Genomic DNA, 24866 nt, shown 5'->3' on the forward strand with positions numbered 1-24866 from the left:
GTCATGCCTTGGAACACCAATTCTGGGCCTGAGAAACAAGCACAGAGTGGTGGGACCACATAGTGTTGCAGGTCTGGGATGATTCCCAGTGGCTCCAAAACTTTTGCATGCATAAGGGCACTTTCATGGACCTTTGTGACTTGCTTTCCCCTGCCCTGAAGCTCAAGAATACCAAGATGAGAGCAGCCCTCACAGTTCACAAGCAAGTGGCAATAGCCCTGTGGAAGCTTGCAATGCCAGACAGCTACCACTCAGTCGGGAATCAATTTGGAGTGGGCAAATCTACTCTGGGGGTTGCTGTGATGCAAGTAGCCAATGCAATCATTGAGCTGCTTCTATCAAAGGTAGTGACTCTGGGAAATGTGCATGTCATACTAGTGGCTTTGCTGCAATGGGATTCCCAAACTATGGTGGGGCTATAGACGGAACACATATCCCTATCTTGGGACCGGACCACCAGGGTAGCCAGTACATAAACTGCAAGGGGTACTTTTCAATGGTGCTGCAAGCACTATTGGATCACAAGGGACGTTTCACCAACATCAGCGTGGGATGGCTGGGAAAGGTCCATGACGCTCACATCTTCAGGAACTCTGGTCTGTTTAAATGGCTGCAGGAAGGGATTTACTTCCCAGACGAGAAAATAACTGTTGGGGATGTTGAAATGCCTAGTTATCCTTGGGGACCCAGCCTACCCCTTAATGCCCTGGCTCATGAAGCCATACACAGGCATCCTGGACAGTACTAAGGAGCTGTTCAACTATAGTCTGAGCAAGTGCAGAATGGTGGTAGTGTGTGCATTTGGATGTTTAAAGGGTCGCTGGCGCAGTTTACTGACTCGCTCAGACCTCCGCGAAATCAACATTCCCATTGTTATTCCTGCTGGCTGTGTGCTCCACAATCTCTGTGAGAGTAGGGGGGAGACTTTTATGACAGGGTGGGAGGTTGATGCAAATCGCCTGGCCGCTGAATACGCGCATCCAGACACCAGGACAGTTAGAAGAACACAGGAGGAAGCGCTGCGCATCAGAGAAGCTTTGAAAACCAGTTTCATGATTGGCCAGGGTACTGTGTGACACTTCTGTTTGTTTCTCCTTGATGAAAACCCGCCCCCTTGGTTGCCTCTAAATTTCCTGTAAGCCACCTGCCCTCCCCCTTCGATCACAACGTGCTTGCAAAGGAAATAGTCACTATCATTTAAAAAACATGTATTCTTTATCAATTGATTATAAAAATAGGGAGATAACTCACAAGGTAGCCCAGGTGGGGTGTGGGAGGAGGGAAGGAAAAAGCTACTTGTTGAGTGACAGCCTTCTGTTGCTTGGGCTGTCAGTGGTCAGGTGCCCGGAGTGCCCCCCCACCCCCGCATTCTTGGGCATCTGGGTGAGGAGGCTATGGAACTTGGGGAGGAGAGAGGGCGGTTAAGCAGGGGCTGCAGCAGCAGTCTGTGATCCTCCTGCCATTCATGAACCTCCACCAGATGCCAGAGCATGTCCGTTTGATTCCACAGTAGCCCCAGCGGTGCCTCATGCCTCCTCTGATCTTCCTGCCGCCACCTCTCCTCACGTTCATCGGCCACTGTCCTGTACTCTGCTATTGTGTCCCTCCACAAAGCTCTGTCAGTGCCAGATGACTGCATGAGCTCAGAGAACATTTCATCGCGTGTGCTTTTTTTTTCGACGCCTTATCTGAGATAGCCTTTGGGACGGAGGACGGCGGCTTGAAACACTTGCAGCTGCTGGAGGAAAAAAAGGGAGTGAAGTATTTAAAAAGATACATTTTACAGAACAATGGCTATACTCTTTCACAGTGAACAACACTATTCACATTACATAGCACATGTGATTTTGGTACAAGGTCACATTTTGCATCTTATATTGAGTGCCTGCGGCTTTGGTGTTAGAGGTCACGCAAGCAGGGCCGGGCAATAGAATTCGGCTTGCAGGCGGCCATGGTAAGCCATAGTCTTTTGGCTTCTGCAACCTTCATAACAGCAGCACCCTCCTTTCCCATACCAAGCAAAGCCCGTTGAGTTGGCCATTTAGTGCTGCGGTTTTCCTGTTAAAGTGCAGCAGCAGAAACCAAACTAACCCACTCCCCCCATCCAGTTCTCTGGGATGATTGCTTTTCCCCTCCCCCCACCGCCTGGCTGGTATCAGGGAAGATCCCTCAGGCATGGCGGAGAGTACCCCATCATCGGTCTCCCATCATCGGAGTCCACGGGCAGGGGTGGGGTAGTGGTGGCGCCCCCCCTTCCCCCCAAATTGCATGCAGCTCAGCATAGAAGCAGCATGTCTGGGGCTCTGTCCTGGAGCGTCCATTTGATTCTTTGGTTTTCTGGTATGCTTGTCTGAGCTCCTTAAGTTTCACGCGGCACTGTGTTGCGTCCCTGATGTAGCCTCTGTCCCTCATGGCCTCTGAGATTTTTTGAAATGTTTTGGCATTTCGTCTTTTGGTGCGTAGTCCAGCGATCAGATCTAGTACCTCCCATTCGGTCCATGCTGGAGCTCTTTTTCGATTCTGGGACTGCATGGTTACCTGTGCTGATGAGCTTTGCATGGTCACCTGTGCTGATGAGCTTGCCTGGCCACACAGGACATGAGATTCAAAAGTTCCCAGGGCTTTTCCTGTACACCCGGCCAGTGCATCCGAGTTGAGTGCTGTCCAGAGCAGTCACAATGGTGCACTGTGGGATAGCTCCCAGAGGCCAATACCTTCAAATTGCGTCCACACTAACCCTAATGCGAAATGGCGATGTCAATTTCAGCACTAATCCCCTTGTTGGGGAGAAGTACAGAAATCGGTTTTAAGAACCCTTTATGTTGAAAAAATGGCTTCGTTGTGTGGACGGGTGCAGGGTTAATTCGGTTTTAATGCTGCTAAATCCGACATAAACTCGTAGTGTAGACCAGCAAAATACAATAAATGATCATCTGCTTTGGGAACTGTCTAGTGGGGGTGCTATAGGATCCTTCATGGTCCTCCTTTAACATCTCTTTTAGTAATATTTGAAGGGGGAAGCACCAGCATTGAGGGCAGAGAAATTAGAAATATGAGTAGAACATGAACACAGATTATGCCTAAATCTCGGAAAGGGATTCCATAATAAATACTTAGCAGATACCAGTGCTGAAAAAGATCTAGTCCAAGGTTTTAAAATATGAACCTAACATTAGACGTCTAGCTTCCTTATTGAGATTTCTAAGTGGCATGATGCTTCAAAAGTGCTTATCTGTCAACAACTCCTGTTGTCCATTCAAGGGGAGGTGCTTGGTGCTCCTCACCTCTGAAAATTTGGTCACTTTTGTAAGCGCCTGAATAAGAGTATAGAAGCTTGACTTTAGGTTCCTATTTTTGAAAATCTTGGTCTTAGGTCATACTGGACAGCAAGTTACAGAAAATGAACTCTGTTGTGAAATTGATAAAATAAGGAATGATTTCTGAGTAGCACACTTAGAAACAAGTTACAAACTAAGTTGCTAATGGTCTCTTTATGCCCTGTTGGAGCTTCATTTAAAATGTTGCAAACTGTTCCTTGGCATGTCATATAAGAAATATGCTCACAAATTGGAGGGAACTCAGAAAAAAGCAAAAAAAGTTAAATATGTATGGGCTGGCTTTTTTAAATCAGGGAATGTTTGTTTTTTAATGTATAGCTTAGCTGAAAAGCAACTAAGTTGTATATGTGTTGTCTGGGGGAAGAGAATATAACTTTCAAAAGGTATGTGAAGGATTTAAATGTTGAAGAATTCATTAGGATCATTCAGTGAGGTGGCATTAGGAGCAAAAGTGTTCCAGGTGGGATGAGGAAATGAACTAGCAGTGATTGCTGTTAAACTTTGAAAGAGAAGTCTCCATTGTTTGAATCGCTGAACACTAAAGTGGATAAAGCATTCTGTAGGGAACAGTCCTGCATTTGCTCATCCCTTGAGGATGGAAAAAGACGACCAAATAGATTCTTCTCTTTTTTTAAAATTTTTGATTCTGAGATTTCCCTTGCTTTAAGAAATGTAAAACAAAAACCTATTTTATATATGACATTTGAAAGAATTTGTTCCCAAAATGGTATAAATGTCCCTTGAAATCTGCATTTATTTACTCAGTCTTTATCAACACTGGATGAAGAAAACCTCTGCAACTGATTTTTTAAGCAAAACCATTGAGAATGTAGTGACAGCCAAAATCAAACAGATCACATTTGTCAATTCCTGGCTGCTTCACAACTTCTGTACTGGTGTGCGCCATGGAGACAAGACTAATAGAGCTTCAAGGTTACCTACTCATGACTACATCATGATGCAGGCTACATCTTAGCACCTACACTACTTGATCTCTGCAGCTTTCAACATAGGCAGTGGTGAGCTGGAGCCGGTTCGCACCAGTTCACTAGAACCGGTTGTTAAATGTAGAAGCTCTTTTAGAACTGGTTGTCCCGTGAGGATACCAGTTGTCCCGGTTCTAAAAGGGCTTCTAAATTTAACAACTGGCCAAAAGTGGCACCTTTAGGCTCTGACTCCGTGGGTGTTCCGGGGCTGGAGCACCCACAGGGAAAATTTGGTGGGTGCAGAGCACCCACCGGCAGTACCCCGCCCTGCCCTGTGCTCGGCCTCAACTCACCTCTGCTCCACCTCCTCCCCTGAACGTGCCGCCCTGTTCTGCCCTCCCCCGACCCCCCCCCCCCCAGCTTCCCGCGAATCAGCTGTTGGCACGGGAAGCCTGGGAGGGCTGAGAAGCAAGCGGCGGCTTCGCGCTCAGGCCCAGGGAGGAGGAGCGGAGGTGAGCTGGGGTGGCGGGGCGTGAGGAGGGCAGCCCACGCCGCAGCAGGTAACCCGTGGGGGGGGCGCAGGGGAACCACTCCTCATGGGACAGGAGTCCTGGGGGGCAGGGGTGGGCCACGACCCCCTCGCGGGGTGAGGAGGGAACCAGTTGTTAAGATTTTGACAGCTCATCACTGAACATAGATGCTGAAATGTAGTGCCACAAAATGCATGTAGCTGGAGAAAACTGCTGAACTGCAATGGTTCCAGTTATTCCTCCCCAGTGGGACCTAGAAAATGATGAGCAGCTGCTGTTCTTCATAAACTCTCCCCTGCAGAGTTCCACAAGTAAATATCCTGGACCAGCCTTCTTTTCAGAGTCTACATGAGGCGACTTAGAGTTGGTAATATGCCACAGACCCCGTTGCCTCCAGTATGTTCATGACACTCGGCTGTATAGCTCATTTCCGGAGGCAACCAATGCCATCACAAAGATGTCAGAGATCAGTAGCTGGGTGGAGAACAGCTGGTTCAAACTCATTCTGGACAAGACCAAAATGATGCTGGTCAGAAAGGGGAAGTGCTTTGAAGAATTAGCCAGGATGTTATCCTCCCCTTCACTGAAGGCTTTTTTCAATTCATCAAAGTGGTGCAACGTGTCATAGCCCTGTTCTGACTCTTCACTAAGCCTAGATGAACCACATAGCATCAGTTGTGAAAATCTTCTTTCACTTCTAGCTTGCTTAAAATAATGTTGCTCAGACAAGAATCTGGCCAGTGATTGATGCATTTGTCATCTCCAGTCTAAATTTCTGCAACTTCCTCTTTCTGGGGCTGAAGGTGAAAACAATGTAGAGGCTTCCAGCTCAAGCAGAATGTAGCAGCCTGCCTTTCAATGAGCCAGGCCTCTGCAAATACCTCACCCCGTGCTCCAGTTTCTCCACTGTTTTCCAATCTGGTTTTGTTGACAGTTCAAGACCCGTGATCTTCAAAGCCATCAAATGGGTAAGAACCAGGACCTTGAACTGACAACAGAACCATGTTCAGTGCTAGTAGGGGAAACGCAGAGGTGATGTGCTCGCAGTAGCCTGTTCTGTTGAAACTGTCTCTCCATCCTTGACCTACCAAGACAACTGAACACCTCTGAGGAAATGAAATGTACAGAGCCCAAGATTAAGGGTATGTTTATACTGCACTCAGGAGAGGTGATTCCAGCTTGCATAGGTGTACCTGAGTTAGGCTTTGATCAAGTAACAATAGCAGTGTAGCTGCAGGGGCACTGGTACAGGCTTGCCTCCTGAGTACAACCGTGCCTAGGACCCTGGGTACATAACTCATGCAGCTAGTCCATGCTGCCATCCATGGTGCAGCAGCTATTCTGCTGTTTGGTCTATCTGGATCAGAGGTAGGCAACTATGGCCCACAGGCCACATCCGGCCTGCGGGACCATCCTACCCAGCCCCTGAGCTCCTGGCCCGGGACGTTAGCCTCCAGCCCCTCCTCCGCTGTTCCCCCTCCTCCCGCAGCCTCAGCTCACTGCTCCACCAGCACAATGCTCTGGGTGGCAGAGCAGCAAGCTCCTGGGGCAGCGCAGCTGCAGAGCCTGGCCTAACCCGGTGCTCTGTGCTGCCTGGCTGCCTGTCCTGATGCAGCTGCGACGCCAGTCACAGGTGCTCCAGGCAGCACGGTAAGGAGGCAAGGAGCAGGGGGTTGGACAGAGGGGCAGGGGAGTTCGCAGGGCGGGACGGTCAGGGGGCGGGGGTGTATATAGGGGGCGGGACGGTCAGGGGCGGGGGTGTGGATAGGGGGCGGGATGGGCAGGGAGCAGGGTGATTGAATGGGGGCAGTCAGGAAGGAGGAGGGGGTTGTATGGGCAGCAGGGGGCCATCAGGGAACAGGGAGGGGTGGATGGGGCAGGAGTCCCCAGGGGACAGGGGGGCTGTCAGGGAGCGAGGAGTGGGGAGTTGGATAGGGAGCGGGGGGTTGGGCCATGCCTCGCTGTTTGGGGAGGCACAGCCTCCCCTAACCGGCCCTCCATACAATTTCAGAAACCCAATGTGGCCCTCAGGCCAAAAAGTTTGCCTTACCCAAGCTAGCTTTTATCTAGATCAGGGATGTCCACATAAGTTGCAGTGTGGGACAGCAGGAGAAAGTGTTCTCTGTTGAAGGGGTTTGACTGTGGGCTGAGCTCTGAAAGGAGGTCAGATTAATCTCTCTTGACCACCTGTAAGGTATGATGCCACACCCTACAGTTTGAGAGCTTTCCGAACATACCAGAAGGGTACAGGTGAGGGAGAAGAAAAGAAAGAATAAAATTATTTATATTCCAAGCAAAACCATCTCATAGCAGGAAAGGAAGAAGAGCAGAAGACTATAAATGCACTAGGTTCCTAGTGCATGCAGATCTAATTACCTTGCACGCATTTAGCTACTGTGGTAATGGACACTGTGGGAAAACTCTCTAAGATAAAAAGAAATGTCTGCTGCAACAGCTTTAAATACAGAAAAAACCTTTTGCAAATTATTTTATTTTAAAACTTCTATAACATTCAGTAATTTAGAATATCTGTGAAGCTTTTAACAATTTTATATTTGTACAGTGTTTTTGTTTGATCTCTGGAAAAAGAAGGTGAATGCCTCAATTGCTGGACACATCACTAATGTTTTTCTTTAGCTTTAGGCTGTGGTTATGGTGAGTGCCAGTGTAAATTTGTGGACGAGAGGAAAAAAATTGGTGGAAAATCTTTTTGTGATGCTTTAAAACAATTGCACCACTTTTTAAAAGATCACGTGTTGTAGACTAGCTAAACTGCATCTGCATTATTAAGTAGTACTAATTAAAGGCTGGATTGTACAAGCATTGACTGACAAACTTCCATTGACTTCAGGGAGTTTTAGCGCCAGGTCTCAAATGAAGAATACATTAAAACCAACATTTTTTTGTCCCAGTGTATCCATATGAATTCTCAAAGTCAAAAGGCACTTTGCTTTTAATGAAAATATTTAAATGCGAACAATAGAGCTTTAAAGCATTCATCCCATGAATTATGTGAGCCTGGAGTGAATTGTAATACAAAAGGAAGATAAAATCAATATTTCATTGCCTGCTCTTTTTTTTTTACTGTTGTGGTATAAAATTAGTCTTTCTATTTAAAAAAAAAAAAAAAGTAGCTTTGTGACAAGAATATGAATGAAGAAAATGTCTCTTAATTTGAACTACTGTAACTTGGGTAGCAATTCTTTGAAACTTGTACAACTACTAATATGAGATTCAATTAAGCAAGCCAGTAAAGGCACGCTTTTCATGGCTCTAGCGTGCAAAGTTAACATTGTGCTCCACTGTCTTTTAATAAAAAGAAAAGGAGTACTTGTGGCACCTTAGAGACTAACAAATTTATTTGAGCATGAGCTTTCGTGAGCTATAGCTCACTTTAGCGGATGCATTCAGTGGTGCCACAAGTACTCCTTTTCTTTTTCCGAATACAAACTAACACGGCTGCTACTCTGAAACCTGTCTCTTAATACTAAGCAGTTGTGGGTGTAGGAGTTAATACTTGCAGAATTCCAGCTTTTTAATCAAGTACTTTGTATAAAAGTCAATGTTTAAATTTTATGGTTACAATATTTAAATATTGTCGTAGCCTTTTTTAGATTAGTATCAACAATTCAGCAATTTGTGAATATACTTTAAGTGTGCTGGCTTTTCTTTGTTCAATCCTGTCACTTCCCTTTTCTTCATTTACCACGAAACTTGGAAAATGTAAAACAATGTAAGAAGTGAAAGTTTGACAGTAACAGGCACTTTTTGATTTCATGTGTGAATATTAACTCCTACCTCATCAAGTGATGTATAGCTCCTACTTCCACTCCAGTTCACAAATCCATAAGGAACCTGTGTGGGTACTGTACTTATAAATACCGGGAAAGAGATTTAGCAGCTGAAAATAAGGGGGAGTGTTAGTAGCATGTGACCAGTCAGCTCTTTTGCAGACTTCCAGTGGTCCACTGATCAGTTTGCAAATAGTTACATTAGTCGATAGATTCTGAAATCTGTGCCTCTCACCAAGAAGTATAGGTTAGCAAAGCATACATGGATCATATTTCAAATGTGACTGATAATGAAGCCAGATAAGCTCTTTCTCACTTATGGTTTACTTCACCAGGAGACCTGACTGATGCATTTGAGTATAGTGTGTGAGAGGATGAGAGGATGATGATGGGCAGAGATGAAAATTGGAAGCTCTCTCCCCAGCTTTCTCCATTATCAGATAAGATCTGTTTCTCCCACTGAGGATGGAAAAAAAACAGCTTGACAGCAGCTTCTTCAAAGCTTGTATCTTGGTGCTCCTACCAGTTAATCACTCACAGCGCTCAGACCTTTAAACTCTCCAATAGAGGAGATGGAAATGGCTTTACTATTTTCTTACTATGGTTGGTGGCAGGTTTGTGTAAAGATCAAGGGTAGAATACGGCATTTATGAAACCTTTAGAGATTGTGCACCCCCCTAATCACATGGATGAGCGCTTACCCTGTAAATAGGTGTGATGAAGCCAGTGGTTCTAGTTATGGGAACAGAGGCTCCACAGTCTGTCTTGTTGCTTATTCAGTGCCTTTATTGTTGTTGTCAGTGTCAGTCAATGGGAAGATATGCTAACTGATTTCTATAATTCATTGTTTTTTCCTCTATCCTCTTTTCTGTTTCTTTTCTTACCTCCACATTTCCTTTCTTGCAGCACCTCCTGGTGTCTGCTTTTCCCAGCAAGCTTTATTTCTACCCTCTTTTCCATGTCACTAATTGTTGACATTAGTGTCTTAATTTAGAAAAAAAAAAAAAAAAAAACACCTCAGTTAAGTTAGTGATGGCCAGGGGAGTTCATACCCTTGAGTCCTAGGTTCAGACAGTCTGCATACTCACATTGGCAGCACTGCATCAGTTGCATTGCTTACATTGGGAATTTCTTTGCTACCCTGAAGGCTGGAAACATTTTTTTTTATAAATGAAAATTTAAATGATGTAAAATTTGAATTTGCAATGCAAGCCTTAAATCCATCAAATGTGCTATATATTTGACACTCCTAGCCTACTGGAATCATCCACAGAACCAAAAGCAAGTTGCAAGTCTCTTGCAACAAACAGGTCTGCTGTTCCAGCAGGATAAAAAGAAACTCTGATTTAAAAAAAAAACCCTTCCTATCTCCAATCGTTTTACTCAACATGTGCATTGGCAAAATAGACTACTATTACATTAAGGGGGCTTGATATGATAGAGTTTCCGTGTTTCCAGGCTGGATAGTCTGACCTCCAATTTATTCCTTCAAGCTGTCAGAAGTTCTTCAAAAGATACCCAAACTCCTGAAACCTAAATGCAGGGCTGAACTTCATGCGCATTTGAAATTTTGACTAATAAGCATAATACAGTATACAAAATTGTATAATGATATTACTCCCTTTCTCTTGTTTCCCTTCCCTCCTCTCTTTTGCTTTGCTAAACAAACATAACTTTCTAAACATTAGATGTATTTATTTGACTACTGCAAATGGAAATATATCTTGTTAACATTTAAAAATGGATGAAACTATACCTATAACCATAGCTGGGTGGTACATGGCTTTATTGGCCCCAGGAGAATGGTTTTGAGAAACTTGCAACAGATGTTCATAGCATACTTTAAACACAGACCCTAGACTATATTTGTACCCAAACCAGCAAGGTATACAGTACAATATAACTTTTTTTCCTGTTTACAGATATTCTATATTAAACTTCACCACATAAAGCAGTCTTAGACATTATTTCATTAAGTGGTGGCTGCTGCTTTTTCCAATCTATAATTTAATTCAATTAGTTCTTTTTCAGTAAACTCTTTGAAGCAATTACTTTGGTATAGTTTTGGATCACTCAGTAATAAATGCTTTTAATTAATACATAATCGTCAAACATTTTATGGCATAAAATAACTGAAATAGGATAGAAGAGACACACTCTAATCTTTCCTTGGTTTAAAGAATTGTGTAGTGGAATTCATAAAATTCATTCTTATTTTGTAGGCCATTATTTTATTGGCTTTCCTTCCATATTTGACTTGGTATATTGTTTCCTATTAAATCATTATCTCCTCTCCACGTTAAAGTGGGAGAAAATACAGAATCTTCGTATCTGCTCTCTTGTTAAAATTAGTTTTTAATATAATATGCAGTAATTGTTTAACCACTAGAGCGATTGAATAGTGGTTAAACAAACAATTACGGCATATTATATTAAAAGACTAATTTTAACAAGAGAGCAGATATGAAGGTTCTGTATTTTCTATATATCTATATATAAAGGATGCAAAGACAATGAACTGGTAGACTTTACCTCAGCAGTGGAGGAAAAATGCATAAGAAAATGTATTAAAGATACATATGTTTTGGAATTTGGGAAAGTTGCAAGATTGTTTCAGGGTTTTTGTGAAAGATAAGAGAAATGTCAATCTTTCTGAGGAAATCTGCCAATTTTGTTGACAGAAAGAAATAGACCTAACTTATTATGCATGTCTTTTGAGCTATCTAAAAATTCTTTGCTAGAACCAAAGCTAGAGTGCAAATTGAGCAAATAACTTTAATAGTACCATCAGAATATACTTGTTTCAGATGAAATTTTAGCCATTTTCAAAACCAAGAAAGTTTACATTATTCCACAGCGTAACATCTCTTTTAATTTTTTTTTATCAAAGTCACCAAAAGTTACATTTATATCCATTAACATATTTGGTAGGTATACAGAATTGAGACGTTGGCTGCATTTTACATGGTAGAATCTATATTCACTTTTGTAGCTAGTCATATTGATATAGGTGGTACTATGGTACAGTTTTGCAGAGAGGATATTTAAGTCTGGAAAGGCTAACTTTAGACATATTAGAAAATGTTAAAGTTGTTTCCGATGGGGAAAACTGCGTGCCTAAAGTGAGAAATATTAAAAGGAACACTATAATACCAGCCTGTCTTGTATCTAACCTGCTCACCCAGATGTGTATGTTCTATCTGTAACCCAGGGGGTTTTCTTACAAATGAGGTAGTTGGGGCCAATAGAATAAACTCCTGAAATTATTTTTGTAGGCTGACACTCACTCCTATGCTGTCTGAAAATGCTATACTATCTGAAAATGTCAAACTAATCTTGGATGAATTTTTTTAGATTCCTAATGAATTTAAGGATATTTGGGAACAGGGAATATTCATATCTTAGATCTCTGTCTGCAATATTCTTGAATGAGAAGTTGCTCAATAACTAAAGTATGAATGTAACGTAGGGTGCCCCTGTCTATTCCAGTTGCAGCACTAAAGTGCTCATCAGCCCTGAGATTCTAAAGTTGTTTATAGGACTTGGACATTAGGGTGCGGTTGAGGGCTTTGGCTGGGGGTGCAGGCTATGGGGTGGGGCCGGGGATGAGGGGTTTCGGTTGAAGGAGGGGGCTCTGGGCTGGAACCGAGTGGGGTGGAGTGTAGGAGGGGGTGCGGGCTCCAGCTGGGGGTGTGGGCTCTGGGGTGGGACCAGGGAGGAGGGCTTTGTGGTGTGGGAGGTGACTCCGGGCTGGGGCAGGAGGTTGGGGTATGGGAGGAGGTGCAGGGTCCTGGTGGCCGCTTACTGCGGCTCTCAGGAAGCGACCACCAGGTCCCTGCAGCCCCTAGGTGCATGGATGGACAGGTAGGCTCCGCGCATCATGCCTGCAGGTGCCACCCCCACAGCTGCCATTGGCAGGGAGCCTGCCTTAGCCCCAGGCCCCTGCTGCGCCACCAACTGGAGCCACCAGGGTCCCTTTTCAACCCGGAATTCTGGTCAAAAACCAGATGCCTGGCAAGTTTGGCAACCCTGTTGGATATCCAGTTACCATGGATTTTAATGCGTATTGGACATTCAGGTCCCTTGGCAGCTTTGAAAATGTCAGCCCAAATCTATACTAGTTCTCAATCTGGAAAGAGTTACCATATCGATATTTATTAGATTAATTTTCCAATCAACAAGAGATCACTTTTTATTTGGTTACCTTAGGAAAAGGAATAACTTTTCTTTAGGGACTTATTCGTCATAGTATGTAGTTCATAAGCAGTCTGTGAATTATCAGAAATATACATTTCTTAGTACTGCTTTAAATTGAAAAACTTTCCTGATTGTTTACTTGACTACCTTGTGTAAAAATTAGTGTTAATATATATTGACACATTTTCATTCCCTATATTATCTGCACACAACTAAACCAGTTCTGCCCCTACAAGCATGCCAATAACTTGGTTATTTCTTTGTCTTTGCAAGTCTCCTCTGCTCTCAGTCCCATCTCCCTGTTGACATATTGTATTCCATGTGCCATCTTAATTCCTCCTCCTACATCTAGGCCACGTGTTCTCCAGTCCCCCAGCACAACTGTCCTGGTCTCCTTTTAAAAGAAGCAAAGATTCTGGCTGTTGTGTGTCTGTCCTCTTCCTGGGAAAAATGTGTCTTCTCCAGCTGTACTGCTACTTTGTCCCCTTAATGCTTCATAAAGAAATAGTGGTGCTTATGCCTTTCTGCTCCCTGCCTTCCTGCAGAGGGAACTTGCAGCTTCCTGGCCCTTCTCACCTATCAAAATTTCATTTCACCTTGAGCAAGTTGATGAGGTAGATTTTGTTTCAAGCTTTGAGTTAGTCTTTACATTTCCACAAAGCAAAAATTTGTTGAAGAAAATTTTCTTGTCTTCTTAAGGAATGTCACTGTCTGCAGGATCTTCTCCTCTTCACTCCCCTAAAATTACTCCTCACACATCTCCTGCTCCTAGAAGAAGAAGTCATACTCCAAACCCAGCAAATTATATGGTGCCTACTAGTGCCTCTACTCCTGTTACTAATGCTGTCTCCCAGCCTCCATCTACTGGCCAGGTGATTCAGAAGGAAACTGTGGGTGGAACAACGTATTTCTACACTGATACAACTCCAGCCCCTCTCACAGGAATGGTATGTTTGTTTTGATACCCTCATAACGTTTTTGACCATATCTGAGCTTTTTCATAAAATGAAGATGTTTGAGAGATGTTTAATCTTGCTACTAATTTGTATTCTATTGCAACTTGGCACAGAAGCTGTTACTTGGACACTTTCTCTTGCCAAATCTTAATTTTGAGTGGTATTATTCAAGTGATATGAGAGCGCTATGGGGCAGTTTTTTTCCTTTGCTGTTTCTGACCTATTTCTGCACTCCTGTGCTGAATCTGTTACGTTCTGCACCACCCCCCCAAAAAGGGCGTGTTGGGACTCATGAAAAATTGAAACTAGGAGTAGGTTACTGAGTTGTTATCATGCAGATACTAAAATGCTGTGATGATGGGGGAGAGGGTAGTCACATAAGACCCTAAATAGTTGCATAATGTGGGTAATATTCAAAGGCAAACTGGAACTTACAATTTTGTGCAGAATTCTAGTAAATGGTTGACTAGAGAGGAAGTGTTCCGATGACCACTCCGAATTATGCTTTTTTGTTTTACTGAGTCTGGTATGTTATATGTACACAAGACTTCTTGATGAAATTTCCATTAATTTAAAAGTTGTAACTAAGCAGAGGAATTGTAAGGAAAGACAGTAGGAAAAATTCATGGATAATTAAAAGGGTACTGTCAACTCAAAAATCACATTGTCTGAATAGTTTAATAGTGTTAAATTTACAAGTAACACCTAAGATTATTATAACTGAAAGAGATATGAGAAAACATATCTGTATTTTGCTTGTTTCCATTTGTGTGGGCTTTTTCACACAACAGCAAGAAGAAAACATTTTTTTTTAAATCGTTAAACTCCAAGAATAATAATCTTTCATTTCTGCAAAATAAAGAGAAACTTGCATTTACAGATGGGAAAGAAGGACAGTTAGTGTTAGATGATTTAAAAATCATCTAAAGTTGCATTGGTTGTGAATGTCACATTAGAAAATTATAGAGAATGCAAGAAGTACATTCATAGCACATGTTCCATTTTGAGGATTTTGTTAAGTCAGCGGGTCAAAAAGTGCTCAGAATAAACACATATCAAAATCAGATTTTTCCAAATTCTAAAGGAAACAAGTCTTAAATAATCTTTTATTTTTTCCCTTTTAGGTATTTCCAAACTATCACATTTACCCTCCTACTGCACCTCATGTTGCTTATATGCAGCCAAAAGCAAATGCACCTTCCTTCTTCATGGCAGATGAACTCAGACAGGTAGGCTGTCATAGTGTTGAAGTAGAAATGATTCAAATATCTTAATATATTCTTAAAGAAAGTTGGGCAACCACAAACAACAAAAGGGAAATAAGCACATTAAAACCACTGAGACAGTTATCTTCATTCCAGACTTAAAAATGTAATCACGTTACAGAAATAGAGGTACCACAGAAAACAAAATTACAAGTACTTATAACTGTAATACCTTCTGCATGCCATATGTTTTTATCAAGAAAGTTTACTTGAAGAGAAATGTATTATTGTAAATCTTTTAGAATTTCTGTACATGCTAAACATTTTGTGAGGCATTGGGGTTTTATTTTAAATTTGATTAGAATACAGCTAACTGAAATTTTATTTATTTATTAACTGAAAGTTTATTTCACTAGGAGGGTGGTGAAGCACTGGAATGGGTTACCTTGGGAGGTGGTGGAATCTCCATCCTTAGGGGTTTTTAAGGCCTGGTTTGACAAACCCTTGGCTGGGATGATTTAGTTGGTGTTGGTCCTGCTTTGAGCAGGGGATTGGACTAGATGACCTCCTGAGGTCTCTTCTAACGCGAATATTCTGTGATTCTATTCTATGATTTTATGAAATGGAAGTATAATCAAGAAAATGTTGATTTTATGTGGATTTATTTATATACAGAGTATGTAGTTCTATTTCTTTAGTATATTTAAATGTATTATGAAGTTGGCTGTAAAGTTAACTGCCTCAGCATTTTCAGCATACCTGTTAGCCTTCTGGGGCAGGATACTGAGCACCCCTGGAGTTGCTCTGACTTGTTATGGTGTCTCTTGGTATTATGCCCCTGCCTTTTTCATGCTCCTTTTACAGCTCCTTTCTTCCACATGACACTTCTTTTTTTAAAAAAAGAAAAAGTCTCCATTGTAACCTCCTTCTGATGAGAAGCAGTAGTCCTGAGGCAGCCTCCCTTTTGTGCAGGTTCTACCTGTGGGGAGAGTCCATAGATTCAAGCCCTAATTTTTCCAAGCTGGTGATGTGAGTTCTCCTAAAAAGTCAACTAGCTATTCTACTATGGAAACCTGGCCCTTCCTAGGTATTATGCTGTAAATTTAGCAAAGATGATAAACTAAATTATGTTCTGTACTGTAAGGCTACATAATTTGTTCCTCAGGAGCTGATCAACCGACATTTAATAACAATGGCTCAGATTGATCAAGCAGATATCCCTGGTAAGTAACTAGAAAGTTAGTCATAATTGTCTGTGATTATTCTAAGCTAAGTCTTGTTTGCTCTCACAACCGCATAGCACTACTAACTTCGTTAAAAATAAATTTATATTAACAGCATGTTTTGACAAAACTGTTCCTGAATTTAATTTTTTATGAAGTGTATGACTTGGTCTGATTATACTAGAGCTGTTAATAACAGATGTCATTGTTTTAATACTTTGCCCCTTCAAAGTACTTTACAAACATGAGGTCTCTACTGTTCACTGTTTCTTCTGCATATTTTCTTTTCTTTATTTTAAAATTCTTTAGCTGACTGTCTGTTTTTCTGTTTAACACCATATATCTGTGCTTAAAAAGTACGCAGTTCTTAACTTCATTGAGCAGATTTCCCTTTTAGATCCTGTCCACAATCCACATTGTAACTGATTTTTGTATCCAGTAAGTGGCATGGTTGGCTCTAAGCATGGTTTGTTTTCACACATTCTATTGGGTGACTACAGCAGCTAAGGCCTACTTTTTCAAAAGTGAATATGGATGCAGATCATCAGGACAAGGACTTTTAAACCCATCAACTTGACTATGTTTCTAGCCTTCAGCTTTGGGGACTGTGGGTATGTCTACACTTAAAATGCTACAGCGGCACACCTGCAACACTTCAGTTTAGACACTACCTATGCTAACGGGAGGGGTTCTTCAGCAGTCCTTTCCTTGTTATTAAAATATCCTGACAGGCATTGGATGAAGGAATATTTAGGGTGCCACTTCACTACCAAGAAATAGGGGAACTGTTCTAGAAGCTTATCTGTATAAAATCAGACCAAGGAAGTATTTTAATGAGGAAAAACAAGTAAAATTCCACAGGTTTAGTAATAAGCATTTATTGTGATACTTTAGAGGAACTTTTTGTACTTTTGAGAAATTCTTCCTAAATAAAGGCATTCAAACAACATCCACAGTATTTGTTACTGCTCAAAGGTATTTGCTTTTTAATGAGAACTTTCTCCCTAGCATCCCCTCCCCCAGCGTCTGCTTGATACTAATGGTCCTCAGTGCTTGCGAAGTCCATCAATCTGTTGTCTTGTCCTTTTTTTGCTGCGTGTATAAATACAGGATTGACTTCACTAAATGATTTAAACAAGGGAAAATGAGTTGAGGGAGTAAAACCTTGTTTAAACTCAGTGCCTTTACTAGTTAGGCCTTATCTGCATGGAGACCCAGCAAGCCAGGGTGTAAATCTAGAGCATATTAGCCTGCCCCACGCTAACTGCATGTTTGGACCTTGCTACTGCACTCTAAAGTTTCATAGTGCATTTTGACATATGCCATTTGAAACAAGTGTATGTCAAAGCTCACTTCAGAACTTTTAGTGCACAATAGAAGGGTCCACATGGCCACTTAGTGCTCAGCAGGCTCATATGCTAAATGTTCACACCCTGGCTTGCCACTCACTAAGTCTCCATGTAGACAAGCCTTGGTAAATGTGGGTTTATGTTTAGAAGACTTTGTTTTTACAAGACACTCTCGACTGGTAAGATAGATTGTGTTTTAAAATGCTAGTTAACATGATTTTAGACAGATTTTGCACCTAGTGTAGATTGGGGAAGTTGTGTTTAAAAATGCAGTTGCTCATCATGGTCAGTCTTTTGGAGAACCTATTGTTGACCGCAGTCAGCTAACATGGTTTTTATGCAGTTTGTCCTGTCTAGGTGCAAAGTTGGGACTAAAATACAAGTGTTAGCACTTTAAATGATGCACTATAAAACACAGTCTAGCTTCCTAGTCTGGACTGTCCTCTTAGATGTCTTATTATCTGTCCTGTTCCCCTCACTCTCCAAATAAAATAGTGTATTCATTCTGAACACTGACAGTGTCTGTCTTTGCTGTTCTCTGCTGCTGTCATAACAGAAGTCAAGAGTTGACTCGGGGCTTCATATTCACAAGGCTTGTGTGGTATTGGGGATTATCCATGTCCCTTCATATCTTCATCCTCAGTAGCTGCAAGAAAGAGTAAATTTTCGAGGCAGACCAAAAGATAACAATTTGTTGGGCAGCTACCAATGTACTGCTCCCCACTATTTATGGATGAATTGGTTTAATATTAGAATGACGCTGATACTTCATGGCACACAGGGCTTTTACTTCTCTTGTTTACTTTTAGTATGGCAAGATTATTTTTCAGAAAGCAGATATATCTGTTATCCAAAAATATCTCACAAGAAACCATATTTGTGCCAAAGATAGAATTATGAATTTTTACTTTTTTTGTTGCATGTATCTCAGACACAGCACAAAGTATTGTTTGACATCTTAATAGTCAAATTTTCTTTACTACTGTAATATTGATTTTACAAATGCAATTAGTGTCTAATATATTTCTATAAACTGCTTTAGCAGTCCCTACAGAAGTTGACAGCTACCACAGCCTTTTCCCTTTAGAACCACTGCCACCACCCAATCGGATACAGAAAACAAGCAACTTTGGGTACATTACATCATGCTACAAAGCTGTAAATAGCAAAGATGATCTGCCATATTGCCTTCGGAGGATACATGGTGAGGGAAATCATAAGTTGTCATCTTTTTAAACGTCAATGCTACCTATATTTAAGCCTAAAACATTTGCACTTCTATAATACTACGCATAAATCTTAAATTGGCTTTGAAATGAATCATTCTGTTGGAATAAGAGAGCAAAGTTTGGCCTAGATAACAGTCCATAGTGTTGGAAATGAGCAAGCAAAGTTTTATATTGGTGTGCCTCTGTTGGTGGCAGCTCAGTACTTTCAGAACAGATACCAACGTTTTTTTAAACAAATCTAATGGAGCCTAAAATCACTGAATAAACGTAATTAAACTGTGTGGGTTTTTATTCTCTTCTCAGGTTTCCGTCTTGTTAACACAAAGTGCATGGTATTGGTTGACATGTGGAAAAAAATTCAACACTCAAATATTGTAACTCTGCGTGAAGTGTTTACCACTAAAGCATTTGGAGAACATTGTAAGTTTCCAGGAATTAAACTGTTGAGGTAATTTTGAGGGTATTAGGGCAGTGCTTCTCACCTTTTTGGGTTGAGGACCCATTTATAAACTTTGGCCTGTCATGACACAGAGATCTCCCAAGACGCAATGACATCCCCACTTCCACTGGTGGGAGTGGGAATTCAGAGCTAAGATTCCAGATGCTCCGCAATGGAATTGGAGGAGTGGCAGTGAGCTGACACCGCCAAAAAACAGCTCCTCCAAACCTATGGTATCAGAGGACACAGGGTGGGAGGGGGATTTGGGGACTTGGGGGTGTAGTGAAGAAGGGTTTGCAGGTTCGGAGGTGCTGGAGAAGGAGTTGGAGGGGCAGATGGGTGTGGGTGCAATGGTGGACTGAGTGAGGATATGAGCATAGTGGGGCCCGGGGACACATTCCCCACACATGGCCCTTGTGGGGCAGAGGGTAAAAGGGTGGAGTGGGGATTTGTCATCTTTGGGATAAAGTGGCAATCTGTGGGAAGGAGTTGGGGGCAGAAGGGGCTGGTGGTGCAGTCGGGGAAGTGCTGGGTAGCTGGTGGCCCTGGTGGGTGATATGATGGGGGTATTCGTCTGGTTGTGGAAGGAGGGGTACATCAGGCAGCCCAGGATGGGGAATGGAAGACAGGCAGTACACCTTCCAGTGGGGAGGGGGAGTACATCAAGTGGCCAGTAGTTACCAGAGAATGTGACCCCTACCGCTCCCTCACAGCTACTGTCTCGCAGAGCTGCCTGGGCTCAGCTGTCTACTCCGGGCATTAAGATTTCTGGACCTACAGCACCTCTTAGGTTTGGCCTGTCTCCCCTAGTGAGGGGCCAGCTGGGACAAATTTGTGCGAGTGGCATTGTGACCTGGCGCACGGAATCGCAGCTATCACACATTCAAATTTGGCCTTGCTGGCCCCCCATCGTCAGGGATGGGGGAGGGGCAACTAGGGCAAACTTGAGCAACTCTGTGCACCAGATCACAACATTCGGAGTGTGGAGCTGAGTTCAGCCAGCCCCACAACCTTTTGATGCATTCTGGCAACCCGCTTTTGGGTCGTGAGCTATGGGCTGAGAAACCCTGTATTAGAGTTAATAATTGTTGTCACTTGCACATCTTTTTATTTTTAAGCTCTTGTGTTTGCATACGATTTTCATGCTGGAGGAGAGACTATGATGAGCAGACACTTTAATGACCCTAGTGCTGATGGCTATTTCACTAAAAGGAAATGGGGTAAGGAAAATGCATTCAACTCACTTTAGAAATTATTTCAGATATCTGAGGTGTAAAGTTAGTTGGGCAGAGAAATAGGTAAGTTCAGCTTAATAATTTTTCAGTTAGTCAGATATTAGGTATATTGTAAGTACCACAGGACAATGGTCTTTACCTCTCTTTTCCTAGTTTATTTGTAAAGTTCCTAGCACCCTGTAGGTGTTATATGAAAATAAATGCATGGGAAGTATTTTAAATAATAGACTGAACCAGTTGAGCAATGATTATTTTCCTAATTTCATACAACTTCTGACTTTACATCAGCAAAAATGGAAGAAAATGCACAAGAAACTTGAGTAAGGGGGCTACAACAGACATGCCAAACCTGCAAAAAAATACGCAGAAATTGGGCTTGTTTTTGGCCTAATTGGCTTGTGAGTTGCTTGTTGGCTAGTAGCTTGCTGCTTGTTGCCCTTTTTTTTTTTTTTTTTTTTTAAATCGGCTCCTGGCAAGTAGGGGCCGGGGGGGGGAGAGAGTCAGGGGTGCACAGCAGGCCATCACAGTCCCAGACTGCACGCCAGGGAGGATCTAGTCACGTAGAATGTTGGGGTTCTTAGGGATTGGCTTGTTTTGGCCTTGTTTTTGAAATGGGATTAGCTTGGTTTTTGGCTTATTGTGAAAGTTGGGTGCTGCTTTACTGCGTGAAAGTTGGCAACTGTAGGCCACAACAACTTTTTGGCAGTATGGTCTACGAGATTGTACATGTGACTGGGAATCAGCTCTCCTGAGCTCTAATCCCAGCTCTATTATTGGGTGGTATTTGGCAAGTTACTTACCAGTGGGATTTTCAAAGCACAAATAACAGGTGCTTAACTACCATCTACAGTCATTGTGCAATTTGTGTCTTTGAAAATCTCCCCCTTAGTCTCTGTAATTTGAGAGGTCCCCCTTGGTAAAATGGGGATTCTTACTTGCTCACAAAGGTGTTATGAAGGCTAATTAGGTAATACCTTTTCAAAGCACCATACAAATGTTAAAGCTAGAGTTAGTAAGAACAGGAAACCAATTTAAAATCTCTGCACATTTAATATTCCTAGATATATTTTTTCCTTCATACTGTATCTACAGATCCACGTTCTGAGAACTGCAAGCTGTGCCATAGAATCTGTTACTTTTTAGAAAAGAAATCAGTGGTTAGGGATTTCATAGCTCAAAGTGGCCACTAATTGGCTCTGAGAGCAATTCTGTAAATAGACCCACAGACTCTTCCCAAGCCTGCTCTTCTTACATCTGCCTGTTGAAACTGGAACCACTAGTTTTGGACTTGTTAGTTTATTTTAAATGTTTCTATTTAAATTTGACTTAGTTGTTTAAATCAGGACCTAGTGGATCTTCAGTGTATGAAAGTTGCAAGCCTTTAAAAGATGCAATTCAAAATGATCACCAAATAGTCCCCATTATCTTTTCATATAGTTCTCAGGTATGAAATTAAAACTTGATTTGCAGAATCATCATGACTGATGGTGATGTGCCAAAGGGAAAGAACTCCTCTTGATTTTCGGATTCCATGATAAGTTTCCAGGCCTAGCAGTTAAGAAAAAGAGCAGTCCTAAACCAAATGAACTTAATATGGAATTAGTGAGAGAGAATAAACATGGAACTACTGCTATTTTAGTCACTTTTCAGAGTAGGACTGAATTTCTGAATGTCTCCCACATGTATTTTTTCTATTAACATTTCAATCTATCTTTCTCATGTTTTCTTTCCATCATCTACTTCTCTCAGAGTATCGTACACCATAGATAAGACATAGCTATGGGTGATACTCTTGAAACAAGAAGGGGGCTCTGTTTCTTTTTTTAAACAGAAACTAGGTGTTCTGTACAATTAAGTAGAATATTGTTATAACAAAACTAAAGTTGTTTTTCAGGAAGGTATTTAAAGTAATTCCACCACAGCTAGAGCAGCTTTCAGTACCTGCAGCATCTAGTCCTTACTATTGAACTCTGCAGAACAGCCGCTTCAAAGTCTGTTCCAGCTTTTGCATGGTGGTGTTTAGATGAGGCTAGTCAGATGGCCATTTTTGCCAGGGCATTCCTTCAGATATTTCTTCTGGTCCATCTTTGAGTTACCTACTGCTTTCTAGTCTACAAGAGTGGGCATCAATGAGCAAATTGAGAGAGAAAATAAGATTGTGTGCCTATAATTTGAATTCCCAGGCTTGACTACCTTCACAGATTCCTTGCCCACCCCTCATTAGAGTTTCTTGGCTGTCTGCCTGCCTGGAAGAGACTCCCAAGAGAAGCAGGGGATATATGGAAGAAGAGATTTCCTTTCTATAAATTCCCAAAGAACACGCTGCAGTATGAGGCCCTGAATGGTGCTATTACTTTTAAAGGTTTAGAATCCCTACAGAGTGACATACAACTTGGTGTGAATCTGTGGAAATAGTGAATTAAGAGAATTTGGTTTCAGGTATGCAACCTTATTTGTCTCGGTCTTATCAGTTAGCAAAGCTAGTTTTTGACAGTTAAATGAAAAGAATTGTGGTTACATAGCTGTTTCACATGTCACTTTCTGGTGTCAGTGTGGTCAGTCTTTTTTTATTTTGCTATGTCATCTGCAAATACTGTTCCAGAATTTTTTGGAAGGGATGTGGTATAAAGCTTTCTCATTACAGGTGGGGGGGGGGGCCCTAACAACGATGGTTTATTTTTGTACTGAACACCTGTACTTTATTTCCTAATTTTTTTAAAAAAATTTCCCTGTACTGTCTTTTATTCCATAAAATATCTTCAGTTTCTGGTAGTATACTGTGATAATCCAATGTTGTTTTTGATGTATTTTACAATGTGGATAAGATTTAAGGATGAAGCATGTACGTTTTTCAACAGACAAAGCATTCTGTTTGTTTAGAATCCATTTATTTGTACAATTCCAGTTTCTTTGAATCTTGCTGCTTGTTTTGTCTATCAATTTTTATTCCCAAGAAGGGAATTTGTCATCTTTCCATGAGATAGTTATTGTTCTGGAGTTTCTGGTAGAGCATTTTTTTCTTTTTTTATTAGTGATATTACTTAATGTATTGAAATATTACAAGACATGACAATGTGTCACATCTCTTTTTACACCAGCTGAAACTCCTCTTACTGTAGAAACCTGGCCTCAAAAGTACCTTAAACTGTTACTCTGCCTGAATGAATTATAATCAATTAATAGAAATTAAGTATCAGATTGTTATAAAAAACTACACAAAAATTGTACATATTTTAAATAATTTGCTAAAGTAAACACCAGCAATATTAGAAATAATTTTTTTTGGCAGCATTGGATGGCATTTCTTTAAAATCGATTTCCTAGATCAATACTACTTTAGTTTGGGGAGGGGGGGACCGAAGACAAGCAAGCCTTCTATATACATCTTCCAATCAATGCATTAAAAAGTTCTGTGTTATCCATGCTTATTAACAAACCCCTCAAAGGCTCTGAACATTAGTTTTCAGTGCTACAGATTACTTTTCTGAATACAGCCGTTTTTCAGCAAAGACACACAAGCCCCTTTTTGACGTATAGGCAGGAATCTGTTTACGCCATAAGAACATAATTTGGAACTGAATCCATCTTTTCCATCCCTGCCTCAGAATCGTTCTCCAGAATATAGTCTACTTTAAACTGTTTCTAGTCCTCACAACTGAGGACCTTGAAAACATGAACATTATAAGTTGATGTGAATATAGCCTTCCTGTATCAACAAACAGGCAGAAACAAATAGCTCTGAGAGGTATAAACTGCACCTTTATCGCAATAGCAAGTTGATACTGAAATCTAAAGAAAGCACTCTAAATGGAAACTAACTATTTCACTGCTGCTGATTGTTTAGCAGAAATATCTAGCTGACTAGATTGTTTCGCGATCCAAAACTGCCTTTGTGACTGCCCAGGAGTTAGAAGTCCCAACTCTCTCCTGAAACCTCCGTATCCCTAACAACTTTTGTGAAATGCAGTTATTCATTAACAGTACAAAAATTCTGCAGTATATTGATTGACAGTGTAAAAATAACTGAATTCAATAACCAGTTGCAGAGGGTCTACTGTATTCATTGTACTTTCATATTGGATTTGTTGAAAAACTCACTTTTTTTAAAATTTAAATTAAACTGCTGCAGAAAATCCATACCACAGTACTATGGAATGTAGGCGCAGCTTGTGGGGGAGGGAAGGGAGAAGAATGGGTGCAACAGGCAGGGCCGGCTCCAGGCACCAGCTTTCCAAGCAGGTGCTTGGGGTGGCATTGAGAATGGGGCTGCAGTCCGTGTCCCGCAGCGGCAATTCGGCGGCAGCTCCACCGCGGAGGCTTTTGGGCAGCAGCTCCGCCTCTCTTCCGGGCGCGGTGGCAATTCGGCAGCTACTGCTTGGGGCAGCAAAATTGGTAGAGCCTCCTCTGGCAACAGGGCCTTTGTATATAGGCAGAAGGTGCATCATCCT

At 41.7% G+C, this 24866-nt stretch overlaps 1 protein-coding gene across 7 annotated transcripts in view; it reads left to right on the forward strand.

Annotated features, from left to right (window-relative positions):
• Nucleotides 1–24866, forward strand: part of PAN3 (poly(A) specific ribonuclease subunit PAN3) — a 120379-nt gene that overhangs the window by 74910 nt on the left and 20603 nt on the right. For 5 of the 7 annotated variants that reach the window (XR_012158470.1, XM_073340697.1, XM_073340709.1 and 2 more), the window contains 6 exons: nucleotides 13482–13729; nucleotides 14863–14967; nucleotides 16109–16166; nucleotides 18558–18719; nucleotides 19048–19164; nucleotides 20302–20403. Coding sequence is in view for 6 of the 7 variants with exons in the window: in XM_073340697.1 (XP_073196798.1) it covers nucleotides 13482–13729; nucleotides 14863–14967; nucleotides 16109–16166; nucleotides 18558–18719; nucleotides 19048–19164; nucleotides 20302–20403 (792 nt within the window). In the remaining variant the exon portion in view is untranslated. The remainder of the gene's footprint in view (nucleotides 1–13481; nucleotides 13730–14862; nucleotides 14968–16108; nucleotides 16167–18557; nucleotides 18720–19047; nucleotides 19165–20301; nucleotides 20404–24866) is intronic. The other 2 variants (XM_073340702.1, XM_073340719.1) reach the window with 2 other exon arrangements.

The sequence above is a fragment of the Lepidochelys kempii genome, chromosome 1 (genome assembly GCF_965140265.1).
Source record: "Lepidochelys kempii isolate rLepKem1 chromosome 1, rLepKem1.hap2, whole genome shotgun sequence".
In the NCBI taxonomy this organism is placed as follows: Eukaryota; Metazoa; Chordata; order Testudines; family Cheloniidae; genus Lepidochelys; species Lepidochelys kempii.